At 54.1% G+C, this 19,807-nt stretch overlaps 1 protein-coding gene and 1 long non-coding RNA gene across 4 annotated transcripts in view; one reads left to right on the plus strand and one right to left on the minus strand.

Annotated features, from left to right (window-relative positions):
* Window positions 1–7,132, minus strand: part of MYH10 (myosin heavy chain 10) — a 102,257-nt gene extending 95,125 nt beyond the window's left edge. For 2 of the 3 annotated variants that reach the window (XM_068655245.1, XM_068655243.1), the window contains exons 1-2: window positions 6,987–7,132; window positions 4,195–4,572 (exon numbers count right to left, since the gene is read on the minus strand). In XM_068655245.1, coding sequence (XP_068511346.1) covers window positions 4,195–4,539 — 345 coding nt within the window. In that variant the 5' untranslated portion in view covers window positions 4,540–4,572; window positions 6,987–7,132. Of the gene's footprint in view, window positions 1–4,194; window positions 4,573–6,020; window positions 6,340–6,986 lie in introns of those variants that run through there. The other variant, XM_068655244.1, reaches the window with a different exon arrangement.
* On the plus strand, window positions 5,906–19,604 carry LOC137841856 (uncharacterized). The gene is made up of 3 exons (XR_011088797.1): window positions 5,906–6,007; window positions 15,482–15,689; window positions 18,807–19,604. It is a non-coding gene; the product is annotated as an uncharacterized lncRNA (long non-coding RNA).
* Window positions 19,605–19,807: the final 203 nt, after the last annotated feature.

A 19,807-nucleotide genomic window follows, 5' to 3' on the forward strand; every position in this document is an offset into this window, starting at 1 on the left:
TGCTTCCTCCTACACCAGGGGCTCCTTTGCAGCCTTCAGACCTCATTTGTAGCTCTCCATCAAAGCAGCAAAGTTTCTGCCCTTCCGTACCGTGAAGTGCAGCGTCTCTCCCCAGCACTTTGCTTTCCGACAAAATCCTTCCTTCTTGGTGACCTCCCCTGCCAGCCCCATCCCTTCCCACCAAAACGAGAGGCCCATTTCCAACGCCTCCCTTCTCCCCAGGGATTCAGCTGGAGACAACAGCTACAGCTCCCAAAGCCACTGCTTCAGCCAGACTTCACCCCCCCAGCCCCAAAACAGCCAAGTGCCACCACACCACCCGAGCCATTCGTGGCAGCCCACAGCTCAGCACCCATCTCCTACAGCACCCATCTCCCACGTTCACACACAGGGTTGGGCTGTGAGTTTGGAAGCTGGCCCCCAGGGAACCTCATGATGCAGTGACAAGGCAGCAACCTCGCAGCTTGCCACAGGGCATTAAGGCAGGTGGTCCGGAGAACGGCACAGCTTTCGTGGCTGATGGACCCTTAAAATCCAGGGGGGTGCCTCCATTTTGTGGTCTGATTTAAAGACCCTGTCTACCTGGTGCAGCTTCACCACAAACTACAATCTAGGGCTGACACCTGGAAGCCTTCACAGGGGCATCTTACACCCAGGTCTCGTGAAAATAAAGATGGTCACCAAGGTCTGCAGCTTGAGTGAGTGAACCAGAACTTGTGACCCCCCTTTCTTACAGCAACACCCCCAGAAATGCATCTAGACCTCAGCTCATCAGGCATGAGGATATTGAAAAATGACCACAAGACTAGCCTGAGCAAAGCCATACTCATGCCAAACATTCAGAATAACCCCCAGCCTTTCGGTAGTCCTCCTGGGCACCTTACAACGAATACCTCCAGATTCTGACTGCTCTTAAGAATATTACTAATTACACACCGAAGAATATCAGTGATCAAGTGATACACCCTTGCCATAAGAAATGCTGATATCCCTAGCACAAAGTCTGGAAAAAATCACCTACAACAACCAGAGTGAGAACTGCCACCAAATGCAGCAGGAATGAAGAAGTGTGCTGGAGGCTGTACCTCCACAGAACCAACACTCGCACTTCACAACGACCAAACCTCTTAAACATGAGCACAGATCATTTGGGAGACTGGGCAGCATTGTGCTGAGTCATCAGCGGGTTGAGAAGGAAAAAGCCCAAGCACAAGGGGCTGTAAGGACAGATCCGCCCCTCCTTGGGGTGATGATATATAGTACTATTTTGGCAAATTATTCTGAAGTATACACCTTCTCTAGGAAAGGTGCTTTAAGATTCTTCAGCTATGCTGAAAATAAACCTTACAGCAAGAAACTGAGTAGGTGATGTTAAAAATGGAGCAAGAAGTGACGTTATTTCATCTCCTAAGCAGAACTGCAATCACCAACGTTGATACTCCAACCTTTCTGCCCAGCAGTTCCTGTACAAGTCCTGCTTCCTTTCATCCTCTGTGCTGTCACGAGGAGATGAGAAAGAAATAAAGAACCAAGCGTGTACAACCTTTGGCAAGCCACTGGCCTTCCCGTTCTCCATTTGTACCCATCTCCCCCAGCACACCACTAACACAACTCAGAGGCCATGGTCACGGCACGTGGCAGCTATCAGAAGTGCCAGAACTCCTCACCACCCCTCGTCAGATGTCACATGGAACTCTTGCCAATGAGATGGGCACCACCGGTCAGGTCATGCCGACTGGCACGAGCCAGCTTTAGTCAGTCCTCCTGGTCCTCCAGCAGCCTCATCTTGACAAGGTAGGTTGCAGACAGATGACTAGACAGCTGGCCAAATTCCCCAGCTCCTGTTTCCTTTCTAGGGACTGAAAGGAAACGTGTGTCTACTTCAGTCAACACCTTCTGCTTCCTAGAAAGGCAACACTGTGAGCTGCCTATGAACAATTAGGAGATGGTGAATCTGATGTGGTTTCTATACCTTAACTGTTCACAGTCAGCACCAAAATGAAAGATCCCAGTTTGGTGATTAGTTACCTGGAAACACAAACATGCCTTCAGCTGCCCCTCGCCATGGAGGGCTGGCCATAGTGCACTTCACCGGCCCCGTTAGCTCTGGCTCTCCGTACCGAGCCTACATCAGGGGGTTACGCAAGCAGCAGCAACAGTTCAAGGCTGAAGGAGCTGAGGGATCTCTGATGGAGATAAGAACCAGAACCCAGCGAACACTCTCATCAGCTCCAACTGCTGATGAGATTTCTCTCTGGCCTATCGATCTTTGCCAATATTCAGCTTCTACTCCAACAGTGCTCACAACTGATTTCCCCTACACACACACCCCAAAGTAAGTGGGGGTTTAACTGCAAACAAGCTGCAACTATTCTTGGTAATAGCGGCATCCTCCAGCAACACCGCTGGAACTCAGACCTCCAGTTAAGGCCAACAAATCCATTAGCTTCTTGATCCCAACCAACTTCTTCCAGCCTGGGGGCGGGGAGGTCATGAGTAACACACTGATGCAGTAATCCTCCTATGTGACAGCAGCTGCTCAGTGCCAGGGAACCAAGTTTTAGAGCCTGCCTCAGCACTGAGAGCATGAAAACACAGAGCACCTTTTTGGGAAGCCGAGTGGGGGGACGGAGCAGTGAGCCACCTGTATGGTATCACTGGAACTCCACATGTACGATAAGCCAGCCTCCCGCCAAGACAGAGAGTGTTTTAACTTGTCAGTGGTCCAAAGTGTCCCAGCAGTGTAACACCTGTGTATACAGAAGAGCGACCGGTGCTCAGCACCATCCTCCAGAAGTATCTGTGGCTACGCTTCCTGTGCGGAGTCCTTAGATTAAAGCTTGCTTTGGCATTTAAAGTCTGCAGCTTTTAACTCTCATTACACTGATACGAGTATCGTAACCAGCATTTCATAGCCAGCGCTGTGATTCACACGTACACTCACGACTTGACCTATCAACTTGTTTACTTTTAATTTTCAATCCAGTCCTCACTAATTAGCCACTTAGTTTACTTATAAGCTTGCAGGGCGGTTTCCAGAAGTATTTTTTGCTGAGCTGCACTGTAAGGTTCTCGGTGGAAGACCTTGAAATACTAAAAAACAGAAGCCCACATAGGAAACTAACACAGAAGCACAGGTACGAAGAATATTTTGAAGTCACCTATGATTTTTTTATTACATCCAGATATTACCAAGGGTCAAGCAGAAGACATACCCGACTAGCACCTGGATGGAAAGGGGAAGCAAGCCAACTAACTAGAGGAACTAAATAAGATGGATTTAAGCTTTAGAACAAGTGTTTATTAAAATGAGCCAAGTATTTAAGCAGATGTTGCAGCTTCTTTTAAGATAGAAAGTCTACTTGAAGCTCTCAGTGATACTCTGACTCAACAAGTCACTATGCAAGCGGTTTGCCAAGAGACAAGGAGCTACTCTTAGCTGTGTGCCACAGACACTCATTCAACATTGTTCAAGGAAGGAACAGGGTCAAAAGCAGCATCAATGGCTTTGTGATTTCTGACTCGATAGAACGATAGCAATAAACCAGATGTTCCAACGAGCGCTTCAAAACCACTGAAAAAGAAAGCTTTATCTTATTGGTTTATTTTAAGCACTTGAACACATTCTTTCCTGGCCCACTAAGTTGATATTAGATTCCAAAGAGACATTTTGCATTCCTAGCACTTTCCAACTTCAACTTTTAAGTAATAGCATAGCCTCTTATTAGCATTTTTAATGCACAGCAAGTTAAAACAAGATACATGCTTATTCATATGAGCAATTAAACGGCAGTAATTCAGCAAAGTTAGGTTTTGTAATCTGCCCTCAGTTCAAACAAGCCATTTGATACTATTCACTGTATCAGTTAAGCATGTCTGAGGCAAGCACTCTAACGAGTGGCATGAGCTAAGCACCCAGAGTTGCCATTTAGCATTCTATTTTTGAAAGATGCTTGCAGAATTATTTCCATAGGAGAAATTTTTATTATTTGTTTTATGACAACAGAGTTCCTGACCTGTACACAGCACAGAAAAAGACCCTGGACTAATCTAAATGCGAAGGACACAAAGTATTTACGTTATCAAAATCAGAGCCAAGACCCACTTCCTCCATTTCAAATAAGTAAAGGAATGGGAATCAGATAAGGTTTAGCTGAATTAGCAACCGTAATGAATCTAGTAATTAGTACTTACATAGATGAGCCCAGAGTAATACCGATCCTTTAAATTATGCAATACAGAGGCTTCATTTAAACAGGTTAATTCTGCCATGTCTTCCACTTTAGAGAACTTGGGGGGATTCATCTTCTGAATATCATCTTTATTCACTAGTGCTTTCTTTCCGTTCTCTGCCAGTTCAACCAACACTTCATCCCCCTTTTCCTCCTTGATGCTGGCTGCCTCAAAACCGTGGCGCTCCGAAGGAATCCACACCAACTTTTTAGCAGTCCAATCAGCCTGGGTGGCAGGGTTGTAAATTACAGCCCTGTCCACAAAGAGGTATCTCTCCGGATCTTCCTGTCCCGATCTCTGTGCCATTGTGGGAAGTGAAGGTGTCCGCTACCAGTTACCCTGCAAATTGGAAAGGAGAAAAGCAAGAAGCACGTTACACACCAGGCTCCTACTGAGGAATGGAGCTATGCCCACAATTAGATGCTCCGTCACCAACACCTGCATCTCCCCTCGGATGACCACACACTGTGGAGGTCTTCCATGGTATGAAGAAGGTGCCGTGCACCTGGAAGCCCCTGCATACACAGGGGCCTTCTGAACAATCAAACTGCATTGAAAGTGGTCTTCCATATTTAACCCAAAGATCCACTGCAGGAAAAGCAGTTTAAACTGAACCCAGCCATCTCTTCCTAGCTGGCGTACGTTGCAATTAAAGTGGGAACCATAAAAAAAATTCACACTTGTCTTCAGTGCTTAAAGAAAGAACAGTATCAGTTTTAATATAAGCTAGCCAGTCAGCACAAATTCCACTAAACAGTGAACATTGGAGTGTTCAGCGCAGAGCTAACCACAGTGATCTACAGCACGTGAGATAACAGAACATTTACTTTGTAAAAGCCAACTTCCAGCTACAGATGAGCACTTCATAGACACCTGGGGGTTCCACAAGCCTCCCAGCTAGCTAAGCCTTGCTCATTTTCATCCTAAAGACATAAGACTTTGTACTTTCACAGCCTGCTTCTGTTGGCAGTTGTGAGCACTGACATTGCTGTGTTCCAAACAACATCTCTAGCTCTCAGGTTTACCTTGAGGCAAGGCACAAGGACTACCAAAGTTAGATTTTCCAGCAGCTTCACGGGCAATTTGAAGGTGAATGAAAAGCTGCTGACAAGGGCTTGTGCACAGTCATTTTACCAATCTGCACCTATCAGGAAGAGGCAACTGCATCCTTCCTTAATAACCCCGGCACGTCCAGGACTCCCAGACTCGGCAGTTTTATCTGCAACCACCCTGAGAGCAACAAGGTCGAGCCAGACACCTTCTGCCCAGGTCATTAAGGATCTTGCTTATTCACACACTAGATCCTTTCTGCTGGAGAATGTCCCATTAGCAACTGGTAACCTCTTCCAGCAGGTAACCCAGAGGTTAGCTTCAAAAGCAAGGAAGATTTCGCAAACCGCGTTTGTCATCTTTCATGCTACGGTATGCGCACTGTTGGAAGTTTTGCAACACGCCCGCCCTCAGAAGAACGTGTAATTAAATACAATAGTTGTGTCTCCATCTATGGCAAGGAGGATTGTTACGTTGTCCAACTTTAATGTAAAGTAAGCATGAAGTCATTGAATCCTCCAGAGGTTGGAGGAGCAGACCGTTTACTACAGACTGCTTAATTCAAATCAAGAGGTGATGACTCAACATTTAAAGTATTTCGGAGGAGCCTCGGAGAGAAAAAGGAAAACGCTAAAGGGACCCCATAAGCAATAAATGGGCTTCCTGGCCAGGAGCAGCTAGAAATCAGTCAAGGAAAGCCACGAGAAGCCCACCGCTGGAACACGTGAGCCTCCTACCCCAGCTCACAAAGCCGCTCGCCTCCCCTGGGCTGGATTGCCACTGGTGGGCCAGTGCAGACCAAGAAGCGCTGCTCCCCTTCCTGGGGCTGCTCCCCTTGCCGGGGACACCTCTCTGGGGCCGGCTTTGTTCCCAGCCCGGCCCCGTCCTCCTGCAGGGCGCTGCAGCGGGACCTGGCGGGGACAGGCGGGTGACAGCCCGAGCGGGGGGGGGGCTGGGGACACGGCCTGGCCCCACAGCCCCCCTGTGCTGCACCCAGGGAGCGGGGCTGGCGCTGCGGGCACGTCCCCGGGGCTCGGACAGCACAGCCCCCCCTCGGCAATTAATTACCCCTCGGGTTTTTAATTGCAGAGCCGCCCCCCCCCCCAACCCGCATTTTCCCTCCTCGTTTTTTAATCGCACACAGCCCCCCCCAATCATTTTCTCCCCGTGCTTTAATTGCAGCCCCCTCATCATTCCCGCAGTGTTTAATTGCAGCCCCCCCCCCCCCCCATTTTCCCCCTCTCCCCGTGTTTAACGCCCCCCCCCCCCCCTCCCCGGGCCGTGCCCCTCACAATAGCGCCCAGCCGCAGCCGCGCGCATTCATCGCGCAGGCACCCGGCGTTCCCCGGAGAGGGAGAAAAAGACACAAAAAAAAAAATGAAAAAAATAAATAAATAACCGGGAACCCGCCGGGCTCAGCGGAACAAAGCGGCGGGGCCCGCAGCGCCCCCCCCACACCCCCAACCCCCGGTGCAGGGCCCGGCCCCGCCGGCCACGATCGCGGAGCGCGCCCGGGGGCTGCGGGCGGCAGAAAATGGCCACCGCCGCCCGCCCCTTCCCCTGCCCGCAGCGGGGCGCGGCCCGCACAACGGGGGCTTTGTGTGGCGGCCCCGCCGCCGCCGCCTCAGCCCCGCTCCCCGGGGCCGCCTCGGGAGCTCGGGGTCCCCCCCCGCGGAGCCCGGGGGCCGCCGCCGAGCCCTCACCTGAGCAGCGCCGCCCGCCGCCGCCGCCGCCGCTCAGCCCCGCGCCGCCCCGCCCCCGCCCGCCGCGCGCCTTTAGCGCCACACCGAGCCCGCCGCCCCCCGCCCGCCGCCGCCGCCGCCGCCCCCCGCCGCCGCCGCGCTCCCATTGGGCGCCGCGCCCGTCCGTCAAGCGCGGCGCCGCCTCCCATTGGCCCGCCGCGCGGCCGCTCCGCGGTTACGGCCATAGCAACCTCCACACGCTTACCCCCCGAGCCCCGCCCCCCGCGCTTCGCACCGCCTCCCCGCTGCTGATTGGCCGCTCGGCCGGAGGCTCGCCTCTCATTGGGCGAACGCCGCGTCTGTCAGGGCGGCGCCCCGCCCCGCGCTGCAGCACGCCCGGCGGGGGGCGCGGCGCGCTCCCGACGCTGCAGCGGAGCTGGGGGGGGGGGGGGGGGGGGCGCGGTGCCGCAGCGCGGGGCGGGCGCGCGCCTCCCCCTCAGGAGGGCCCCGCACGGCCCCGCTGGGTGCCCGCACCCCGCTCCCAAACCTCCCCTCCGGCACCTTCAGGTCCCGGGGCCGTTCCCAGCCCTCGTGGTCCCGGTCCCGCCGCTCCCCTGTGCAGAATCCCCCGGCCCTGCCCCCGCCTCCATAAGCCCGGTCTCTGGGGTTTTTTTTTGCCCCCATCACAGAATCTCTAGGTTGGAAGAGACCTCGATCATCGAGTCCAACCTCTGACCTAACGCTAACAGTCCCCACTAAACCATATCCCTGAGCTCTACTCTGGGCGAGCCGAAAATCGTGTCAGGAAACAAAAGATGGGCAGCGCCCCTGGGACGGCACCGAGGCCGTGGGTGCCCAGAGCCTTCAGTGAGCGCTGCGGGCTCCGGGCTGGGCCCTGCGACTCGAGGCCTCGGCTCCGTGCACGGTGTGGGGAGAGCTGTGTGGGGCTGTGTGGGGCTGTGTGGGGCTGTGCCAGGTGCCCCGAACCAGGCACAGGGCTCGGGCTCTGCTCCCAGCGCCACAGGGCTCCATCGGCCCAGCTGCGGCCCCGCTGCCCCACACAGACCCAACGGGCTCGGGAGCGGCCCAGGAGCTGAGCTCTGTGTGGGGGATCTGTGGCACATCCACCTGGCCAGGGCAGCAAGCAGGGAGGGCAGGAAAGGTGGCGGCCCTGGGCAGGCAGCGGGGCTGTGGGACCGTCCCGGAGCAGCACGTGCCAATGGGTGCGACTGGGTGTTGGGGGCAGAAAGGGGGGCAGTGAGGGGAGCCGCGGGGAGCCACGGGGAGCCGGGCTCTTGGCACAGAACTGGAAATCTTTCGGTCATCTCTGCTCGTCTCAGCACACAAATCAGCTCCTGCGCAACTCCTGGCACCTGGATTTATATGAAAGTCTCCCTCTTAATTACCATTCCAGTGGGAGGTCTCGTACATCCTGTTTCACAGAAAAATAAGGGTGTTGACTCGCAAACGCAGGTAGATGAAAGCCGAAAGGCTGAACTGGTTACTCCCCGGCTGTTTCTCGCCTTGCCACTCCCGAGGCCGGCACGGCGGAGCTGCGTGGCGAGCTGCCCCGCGCGGCCACAGCCCAGCGCCGTGCAGACACCGCATCGCTCCCACACAGGTGTTTGGCACGGGGCACCCCACAGGACCTGCCACCACCCCCTGCTCGGCCAGCAGGCCTCCATGAGATGCTCAGCCAGTGTTCACCAAGCAGGACCAGCCCCTCTTTGCGATGGAGCATCCCAACGGGTGCTTTGCTCCCCGTGGGAGAGCCGCCCGCTCACACGGCAGCACATTTCGGGGCGGTGGTGGGTGCCGGTCCCCACCGCCTTTGGGGTATCTCGGGCCACAGCATGGGAGGCGCTGGGCACGCGGCACCCACACGTCCTGCTTCAGTCACAGAACTTCCATTTTTAGGCATCCAACATCTTGTAAAGGAAAAACAGAAGCATCACGCAGAAAACGCTTTTCTAGTGACAAGCCACTGAAGACTTTAGTTTCTTTTAGAAAATGATTTCCACGGAAAATCTTTGAGGATCCCGTAGATGCCACATGGAGCATGTCAGGGTGATAGCATTAAGTTATTATTTTTATCACACAATTATTTTTATCCAGACCAGTGTTAGGAAGGAATTCCCCAAATCCACTGAATGTTTTTAACCCATGGAAGGAAAGGTGATATTTTTATCCTCCCTGGGAGGTTGGAAAGAGCAGAAGCGAAAAGAAAAGAAAAAAAAAAAAAAAAAGAAGAAAAAAAAAAAAAACGCTTTTGTTTGAAATAAGAACTCAGCTATTTCCTAATCCCAAAATTGTTTCCCTACCTTTAAACATGAGACTAATGATATTGTTGCTACTAGGGCATTCACGTGCTTAAAGCCAAGCATGTCGCCCAGGGTGTTTCCAGAGCTGGAACCAAAGCAGGTAAACAAATACCACTTAAGTCTAAGGGAATGCTAGAGATTTTTGAGACAATGTGGAGGATTTAGGGAAAAATGCTTTTCACTCACTTTTAATGTAGAGGTTTTACGGCTGTTGGCATGTACCGAGAAGCTAATTTCCATTAGGGGAGATGGGTGCTCACATCCCAGCACTGCTCTGGACATTGCTGGGGAAACAAACTTCTGCAAGGAGAAAACACATACCCGACGCGCAGCAGCTGTTTGCTCGGCCCCGTGTCCCTACCGGCATCCACACACAAGCCAACAGCCCTCGTCCCTGGACTATTTGATGTCTCTGCTTCCTGCAGAGGCCGGCGCCCTCCCTGCCTGCCCTGCTTTCTGACTGCGGCAGGTTTTGGGCGCATCTCCAAGATTTACGGAGCCAGCTCTGGCCTCCCTCAGGAGCCCATGTGTCTGCTAAGCAGGACACTTCAGCGTCTTTCTGGGTCAAATCATTCTCGGTAACTTCAAGTACTGAACATTACCGAGCCGGAATGAAGGATTTAAATACAGGAGTTGTGTATGCACAGACCTGGCCTGTGCTTAGCGGTGACAAGGGGACACGTGGACCACATTCATGTGGATCTGGTTTCTAATTCAAATCCTGGCTTGCTGTGACTCCAGGCAGCACGGTGCCTTCCCCTGCCCTCGCTCACTGTGCAAAGGAAGAGGCTTCGTTCTCACCTTGGCCATTTCAGAGGTGAGAGCACTTTTGATGCATAATGTGCTTTGACACCTTCAGAAAGAAGGCACGAGGGAAAGGCAGAATTGCTCATGTAAAAAAAAACGGCTGCTTTGTTGCATGGGATCAAAACACAGAGAAGTGTAGGAATAAAAGAAAAATTATTCCACAATGAAATGACTTTATAGTAAGCATTTCTATGGCAGAAGCTTGAAAAGAATTGGAAATTTAAGCCTCATGCTTAATGCTTGAGTTTCAAAGCCTTCCGAGATGTTGAATTACAATAACATGAGGTTAGACTTATTTCTTGAAGCATGCTGCCCTCCAGGACCATGCCTTTTTTTTATCTCCTATGTCAATAGGAAACGTTCTGAAACAGGAGGTGTTCTCCCGGGCCTCGCAGGGATCAGCACCAAATATGAGCTTCATTGTCTCACCCATCATATATTTTAGCCCTGGATAGTTTAAAAAGTTAGCTAAATCAGGAATGGAAAGTCTGCTTCTTACTCACAAAGGGGGATTGCAAAACAGATCGTTGGGCAGGCTGCTGTGAACCTGATGTCAGATCAGCAAAAATAGCCACCTCTGCAGCAGCTGAGTCAAGATCCGAGCAGCAGAGCGAAAGGTCTGCGTTCCCTCCCTGCGAGCCCCTGACAGCCGTGGGCTGTGTGCTGAGGGACGAGTTGGACACGGGATGCTCTGCAGAAAGGCAGCTGGCCTCTGCGCCGGGAAGGGACAACGCGGAGGACATGGGATGGGATCTGGCTTGGATCAACCTGTTGTGACCCTGCAAGGAGTGAGACCCGGCCACACACCAGGACCTGTGCTCGCTTGCTCCTTGCTTTCCCTCTTCCTTCCCTTTTCCTCCATCCAACGCCCTGGCAAGGAGCAGAGGCTGGGAAGGTAGAACAGGATTTTCATAGCCATGCCTTCCACCCTCCGCACAGGGTTTGGCATGCATTTCTCTTCCCTCAAGGAAAAGGAGAGCTCATTCACAAGCCTCTGCAAAAAACAGCCCGAAATCTGAACCTCCCGTTCCCCTCGAAGCAGGAACTTGTCTGCGAGATCTTTCCTCCCCCGCCTGGCTCACCACGCCCTGAGATCGGAAATTGTCCCCAGGAAAGCCGCGTGCTGCAGGGCTGGGGAGCTGCCCCTGCCCAGCTGGCCAGCTGGGAGCATGCGATTCCTCCCAGTTTACACCAGTTTGCATCGCAGAAGCACTTCTCGCTTGCTGTACTCTTTTTAAGGGAGAATGATTCAGCCGCTAGATAGTGGAAAGGCCAGAAGGAAAATTTCTCAGGCATCACAGGGTCATAGGGCACTTCAAGCTGGAACGGACCTCAGAAGATCAACCACTCCAACCCAGCCATCACTTTGTAGATTTCAAAATCCCAAAAGAAAATGGTGTTTTCCCAGAGATCCACTTGTGAAGGGCACATTGAGCAGGGGAGATCTGCCTCATCCAGAACCCAGCCCAAGTGCAAGATTAGGTGCTCAGCTGCCAGGGGGATGAGCACGCCACGCAGCTCTCACGGGATGAGGAAGATTCCCCTCTGCATATTTTGGATGTGGCGTTTGTTTGTTTGTTTGCAGCGTGCACTGTCTCCATTGCCCACAGGCAGGGCTCCTGCCTTTGCACCCGTACAGCAGCCACCTTGGCTACCCCCGCTGGAAAGCTTATTTATCCCCTGGTTGTCCATCCCCTGCCCCACCTGCCCCTCCACCCATGGTGCCAGAACATTTTCTGAGATGAAATAAATGCACAGCTGTAGCTGAGCAAACCCAGCAGTGGTTTTAAGACCTGTCACATATGGCAGTGCTGCCGAGGAACGTGATTTCCCCACATGGCCCAAGGTTTGGGCTGGCCAAGAGCTGGGCAGACATCAGGGGGCTGCCCCTGAAATAATTCACGGTACTGAAACCCTTGTGGGGGAACAGAGCTGGGGGGTAGAAGATGGCTCTGGGTCGCTCTGAAGGGGACAAATCCTGCTGCTGGGACCAGAACTTCCATTCCAAGTGCTTTTTTTCTAGACAAGATGTAACTAAAACCATTCCTTTTTACCCCCAAAAAGGATCAGCAAAGAAAGAAACAAACACACACAAAAAAGTAAAAAGTTCATATTGGGGCACATCCAGTGCCCTCGGTGAAAGCCCTCCTCCATGAAAGTGGAGGAGCAGAGTCAGGACAAAATCGGCCTTTCCGTGCAGGGCTCGCGGTGACCTCGTGTCCGTGGTGGGGCAGGTGAGATGCCGAGAGTCGTGGGGACATCGGGACAGGGCTGCCCTCGCCTGCATGGGCACCCCTGGGCTTCAGGCAGGGGCAGGGCAGGCAGGATGGGACCCACGCTGGAAACCAAGCCTGCCCTCGCACGTCCCAGCTCCACACCCGGCCTCCCACCCACCCTCTTGGGATTGTCAGACACCCCAACGCACCCCGGAGGAGAAAAACTCTCCAGGGCCCTCTCTGAGGAGCAAACGGCCAAAAAGCAAGGTGGGGATGGCATCTGACGGACCTGCCAAGGAGAGATTTGATGGCTGCTTGAGAGCCTTGGGACTGTTTCAGAGGTGAATATTGCTCTCGGGCAGCCTCCCTGCTGTGCCAGGACGTGTGGGCTCCTTGGGGCCGGGGGGCTCGCCAGGAGGTCCCATGGGGCCGTCAGCACTCTCAGCAGGTAGCAGCAACTTCCCCTCCTCCAGACCTGACCCCAGGAGCTTGCATCTCCTTGGAAAACCGTGGAAAAGCATTCCCAGAAAGCACTCCCAAATCCTGCCTTCTGTTAAGGCATGGTCTCTTCCGACTCTCCTAACCCTGTAAAACCCAAAGAGCTGCAGTGCTGCACCATCGCCCACTGCAAGCGGCAAGTAACGGCGTGCAGGGTTTGCCTCGGCGATTTCGGCGTGTCGGGGAGTTTCCCGGCTTCAGCCGGAGCCTCCTGCCTTTAATTGGAGCTGATTTATGGCATTTTTATTGCCGCCGACAGCCAGCAGTTGGCACAGCAGGCAGCTTGAATATTACTTTTGCATTTGTTGAATCACCAGTCTGGAAGGCGATCGCGGGGCCTTTTATAGCGGAGCTGCCGCCTGCTCGCATGAGCGTCCTGGCACCCTGGCCTTTCTCCTGTCTTCAAATAAATTATTCTCGCCCTCTGGGCCGGCACCCAGGTGTCCATGAAAGGACCCAAATACATGTGGGTGTTGGGGACAGGCAGTCAGGAGATTCTTGTCCTGCTCAGCGGCTCCTGCCTGGGGACAGCCCAGCTGGGAGCGTGGCCCCAGGCGTACCTGGGTGGCCTCAAGGGTTTCACCCCTTGCAGGCAAGGGAGCAGTGCTCCAGCATGGACGTGTAAGTGCTTCTTGCAGGGTACAAATCGCAGCTTCTGCTGTGAAACAGGAGCCCCGGGGCGGGCAGGATATGCTGCCCAGCTCCCTCAGCAGAACCTCACAGAGGCAGGGCCAGGGGAGCACATCCCAGCCACCCTCACCTCCTGCATCCAGCAGGGGCTGAGGCAGACCCAGTTTGTGGAGGGTTCATTTTCTGCTGCAAGTAGTCCTCTCAGGTCATGCTGATGCATTGATTCTGGGTCCTACGGGCAGGAAGGATCTGTCCTCAGCCAGTTCACCACTCTGCAAGGCACAAGGTGCCTGAAAGGGGGAAAAGGCTCTCTCCTTCCATTATCATTATCGTATGCAGTTTGTTCTTACCATATCATATTCAAAGACCTGGCCTTTACAACCCAGCTGGTCCTCACAGTCCTCCTCCTCACAGTCCTCCTCCGTGCCATCTTTGGCTTCCCAGCAGGAGGCTCAGGGCCAGCAGGGAAGCCCCCTCCCCTGGAAACCCAACAGCTGAGCCCAGAGCACGTGCTGGGAGATGTGTTATTCCCGGGGGATGTTCCTGCCAGGGGAAGCAATTGGCAATCCTCCACCACATCCGTACTGCAGCAAACCTCAGGCCTCCAGCACGCCGGCTCTGTCGGATACGCTGTGCAGGGAGCTCCCAGCGCAGCCCTGGCAGCCAGGCTCACCCTGGGATGCTAGCCCCCAGCCACGATCTAATTCAATTTAATTCAATCCAATTTAATGACTGACTGAACCCTACCGGTTTCATTAGCGAGCCAATACTCAGCTATCAGCTGGTCATTGACTTGGGAGCCGTTCGGCCATGTGCCAACCCCTTCCCTGCGCTGGGCAGAAAGACGGGAGAACCAGTCCCTGCTCTGAAATCCCTCGGCTGGGTGAGGATGAGCAGGGCCAGGAGCAGTTACCCCTGGCAGGGCTGTGCAGCACATTGCCCTGCTGGAGGCCAGCTCCAGCATCTGCTGGGCACCAGCATTTCCCCTGGCCCCAGAGGGAAAATGAGTCCGCACAGCACCATTAAGGCCACGGCGATCACTGGTGTGGCTTGTCCCTGCGGTGCAGGCGTCTCCAGATGGCAGCCGGGGACCTGAAGCCATGTGCCCGGGCTGAGTGGGGACAGCCCCAGCCTGCCCCGTGCCCTGCGGGAGGGCTCAGCATCAGCTGAGGGCTGGAGCAGAGCACCCAAGGCACTTGTCCACCTCAGCAGGGGCAACTCGGCTTGTGTGCAGTCTTGGTTTGAGTTTTAAAATACCCCCCTTGCTTGCCCGCCCTCTGAGAGGCCCTGTTGTGAGCTCAGAAAATGTGGTACTGCAGAGGAAGGGCAGCAGACAAGCAGAGGGAAGGGCCTGAAGGGTTTGGGTACCACAGAAATGGTGCCCAGAGATACAAAACCATCACTGCTGGGGGCCTGGTCCCATGGGGTGTCAGGGGTGAAAGGGCAGAGCATCACACAATGTAGGGCTCTTCCAACGTGGCCATTGCTCCATTGCCAGGAGAATCGCCTTGTTCCCCCGATCATCTTCCCGTTTCCTTCCCAGGAGCATCACCTTGTTCCCTTGATCATGGCCCTATTTCCCCAGCCCTCTTCCTATTCCCATGATCATCTCCTTATTCCTGTGATCATTGCCCCATTCCCATCATCATCTCTTCATTCCAGTGATCCCTGCCCACTCCCATGGTCATCGTCCTGCTCCCCTGCAGGCAGCGTTCCCATTTTCCACCTCGGTGTGGGTGCAGCTTTTGTCGGGGCACAGAGAAACTGGGGGCTGGTGGGCATTGCTCAGAAATTGCTCCCAGCTCACCAGTGCAGAGAGAGGCCAAGCACCACGGTGGCAATCCTTTATAGCGCCTCAGGAAGAAGATAAAGGTGATTTGCAAATGATGCGATGATTTTATATTTAATTGGACCGGTGCCTTTTCTCATCTGTTTAAGATGCATGAGATTGGTCTGAGCATCTGAAAAGGTTGTTTGTAAAACAAACACGCAGCTATTAATTATCCTGGATGTTAACCTTGGTCTTGTTTGACTTTGCTGGAAGGCACCGCAGGAAGGCCTGCTGGAGGAACCCTGCTGGCTTCAGCTGACCGCGCGCAGCCCCTGGTGCAACTCGTGGCACGGCAGCACAGCAGTGGTTGCAAGCACCCAGCGGTTGCACTCAGCCATCTGCAAGCGGCTCAGAAGTGTCCCCGTAACCCAAGTGCACCATCCTGCTGAGCCCAGCCAGCTCCGTGCAGCCTGGAAGCACGGTACGGCCCCGCGGGCGCTGTATTTACACCCTAGGGTTTGAGGAGGCTGATCAAATCCTCACCTCCTTTAGTAGCTCTTTTTATTTATTTTGTTTCCATTGCTTTATTTATTTATTCTTCCTTAGCTGTGATTTTATACGTGTGTTATGTTATTCCAGCACCAGCAGGTCTCGTCACTGGGGGGAAACTAAACCTTATTCTGGGAGAAATAAAATACCCCCTTTTTTGCATTTTTTTTTCTGCTCAGACAACCTCCACCAGTGCTGCTGTGCCTCCAGGAGAGCTTGGTGGAGTTGAGAGATTTTTTAGGGTAGAATCACATGGAAGTCAGCACGGGGGGAGAGTGCTCTCACAGGCACTGTGCTTAAATAGTGCTCACGGAGAAACGACGGCTCGGCGTGGTGCAGCCACCAAAGAGGACAGAAGAGCTGAGAAGAGCTGAGGGAACTGAAGGACATCCCCCAAATTCAGCTGGGGAATGGAGTGACCCCAGGGGGCAAAGTCACTATTTCAGGGTGCATAAAGAACCCCCTATCCCCCAGCTTGAGCACACGTGGGATAACCAAGCCACCAGCACGTCCATGCAATTAGCGGGGCTGCTTTCAACAGTGGCAGCCCATGCTGCAGGGGACGGGGCTATCGGTTCCCTACGGGAGGTGCAGTTGATGGAGGGGTTTAATAAACACATCCTTGTCAGGAATTTCATTTTTCTGTAGGGTTCTTTCCCCTCTTTCCTCCCTTTTTAATGTAAATTCTCTGTCGGGGTCCCCACGAAGCCAGCCCTCACCCCCAGCCGACTGGGACCTGCAGCGAGTCCGGGCTGAGCGCCCGCCAGCCCTTCTGGTAGCGTTTAATGCTGGCGGCCACCCAAAACCGAGATGGCTGCGGAGGAAAGAAAGCAGAGCCTGACGGGAGGTGAGAGATTGCAGGATGTCTGCGAGACAAACCCGCTCGGGATCATATCGCTGCCCACGGTAGCAAGGTAATGCACGAGCAGCACAAGGCTGATGAGCTGCGTCACAGCCAAAGGACCGCTGGGCAGCCTAGCAGGAGCACCCGATTTATTTCTTTCCAGTACTTAAAAATGCCCTGCCTCGAAGGCATCTGGTGAAGGGAGAGATTTCAAATAATCCTCCTCTCTTTTTCTTCTCCTTTTATTTTTTACTTTTTATTTTTTATTATTTTGAAATAACCCTTTTCCTGGGAGCTTGGAATAGCCATGATCTGGTGATGGCCAGGCAGGTCCTGCCCAGCCGGAGATGCTTTCACAGCTCCCAGCCCAGGTTCTCCAAAGAAGGCAGCTAAAAGGGCCACGAAGGGGCACCTAACACCAGGTGCACCCCTTTCCCCTGGCCAGGGTCCCACGTACCCCTCATTTTGTGCCCACCAAGGGTCCCGGTCCTGCTGCTGCCCTGCTCCCCGGACCTGTGGGTCCCCTTCCAGCAGCACCTGGGTGCCCAGGAGCTACCTCTCACCTCACACCTCCTCCCCCAGCCTCTCCTCCCAGGAATGCAGCAAATGCAAACGCTGACAGCTGCCCAAACCAGCTTTTACCCTTATATAGTATCTGCTCACACGCTCCCTACCGAAAGCCGGGCTGGAAAAGCCTGATGACAGTGTGGGAAGATAAAGGGCTGCTGCCACAGCAGGGATAAATATTTGTCATTTTCCATCACTTTGTAAGAGCAGGCATCAAGGATTGACGGCAACCTGCAATTAAACCGGATTCCGATCTGATTAACCGCTGCACGGCTCTGCCTGCTTAACCCCTGCGCGCCTGCCGCCAGCACCGGGGGGGTTAATGCTCCTGCATCCCGCAGCGAGCTGTCGCGGGGGATTAATCGCCAGTCCAAGGCTTCCTGGGGTGCTGCACGGGTGCAGGGACTGGATGCAAACAGCGAGTGACAGCTGGAAGAGAGAGGTGGCCTCAAGCGAAGCCCCCACATCGCGTGCTGCTGGTGGGCGCTGTGTCTGCAGCCCCCACCGAGCCCTTCTGGCATCACTTCGGGGTCCCAGCGCGTTTGGGCAGTGCCCCACAACAAGCAGCTCAGCAGGAGCCCGGAGCAGAGCTGGGATTTCCCATTCCCAACCAGCCTCCAGTCTCAGCCTCCCAAGGGAGCTGCCTGGCCCCAGTTCCCACTGGTTTTTACTGGGCTGGTCCCCGCTTTGCCAGCACTGCTGTGGCCAGATGTGCCCCTGCTGCAGGAGCATCCAGGCAGCATCCCTGGCTGGAAGGTGGGAGGGAAAGGGCGCGGATCCACCCGGTCTGAAGCCACGTGCTTTGGTTTGGCTCTCTGCAAACCCAGCCAAGCTGCTCACATTTCCAGCCTTCCCTTCAGAGGCACAAAAATTCAATTTTCCTTCTTTTTAGTCCCCTGGCTCTCTGGTTCTTTTAAAATATCCTGACTTCTGCTTAAGAATAACCAAAGCCTGCACGTGCAGCGGGAGGAACATGTGCAGGCAGGCCAAACCACCCCAAATCATGCACGGGAGCTGTGTGCAAATGCATTTGTTAATTCACAAGCATGCCCCCCCACTTTTCTCTGCATTGCTGGAGGTGCTTTCGCTGCTCCGTGGTGACACTGGGGAGCCACACGCCCACTTGGGCTGGGTTAGATGTAACCCCCTTCATTTCTCCCCTCCCTGGTTGCACTACAGGTGTTCTGTGCCGGATCCCTGCATTCCTGGCATGCCTGAAATTCCCTGACGCTTAACCTCAGCTCCGAATTTCCTGGATTTATAATGTTTGGGCTTAGGTTAATAGCAATGAACTTGTAATATTATTCACCCCAGACTACTGATATCTGAGCTTCCCTGTAACTCCAGCTTAATTCCGTTCTGTGCATGTAACATATACATTTGTTATGACTGCCCAAGCTGCCTCAAGAATTTCAGTTCTCCATTTCTATGAAATCTGTTAAACCTGATATCTCAGGGCAAAGTAGCTTGGAAAAGATTGCTTTTAATGAGAAATCTCTCCGTCTCACACACGCACTGTGCTGCTGGATGCATCTAAGCCATCCTTCCCCTCATCCCATAGCTGGGAGCACACATCGGCAGCCTGCACAAATACCTTTGCAGGACAATGATTTTGTTTCTTTTTTTGCCTTTCCCCAGGTGCCCGCTGGACCTGACTCCCAACCATTAGCTCGTCCCATCCCAGCACTTAAGAAGTTCCTTGAACATCTCCAAGGCGCTGTGCCGCAGCGCAGAGCCCCACTGCCCCCCAGAAACAGGGCCCCACGGCCGTGCTGCCAGCGGGTGTGAAGCACTGTGGCTCTGAGGGATGCTGCTTTGCTCCAGCTGCAATTCTGCTGCTGGAAAAAGTTGTGTTCATGGTGGTAATTTCAGGGCGGGTGGGTAAAGGGTAGAAAGCCTCGAAGGCAAATGTTTGTGTGTGTTTTATAGCATGCTCCAGCCCCGTTCTTGGGCCAGGTGGGAGAGGGGCTGGTGGCTCCTCTCTGGCTTGGTGCACGCAGTGGCAGAGGGAACAGCTGGATCCAGGCTGCATTTCACCCCTGGGACGGGATCATGGGGCTGAATCCTGCCTTTCTCCGGTGCCAGCAGTGACTGCGGCGAGCTTGGCTGTGTAGCCTTGGTGGAACATCGATGTGAGCCTGGCTAGGGATGAGTCAGAGCAGGGCACCACCTGCCCTGCACCCTGACTGCTCGCTCAGCACATCCCTATCAGCCCCGCCATCGCTTCGCCTCCGAGCTGGCCTCTGGGGGTAAGCGGGGCTGGGCCAGCCACAGCCTGTGGCTCAGAACTGCCAGCCCCTCTGGGATCATCCCAGGGCAACAGCGGGGACTGAGCACCATGGGCATGTCAGGAGATGCTCCGTGCCGAGGACCGTGTGCGGGTGGTGACAACCCCTGGCCCTGCTGACCCGCGCTGGGACGATCACCCACTCTGCAGGGAAATACTGTGGTGCCACGGACCTCTCCTCTCTCCCAGCAAAAAGCCCTTTGAAGAAACCATCTTCAAAATATGAATCGGGTGTGCCCTGAAGGCCTGGATAGTCGAGATGCTCCTGTTTATTTTTACGCTGAACTGGTGATTATTTGAGTGCCTGTGGTTAGTGAGACCACCCGGGCAAGAGGGGTCCTGGATACCCTGT

This window comes from Anas acuta, chromosome 18 (assembly GCF_963932015.1).
Source record: "Anas acuta chromosome 18, bAnaAcu1.1, whole genome shotgun sequence".
Classification (NCBI taxonomy): Eukaryota; Metazoa; Chordata; class Aves; order Anseriformes; family Anatidae; genus Anas; species Anas acuta.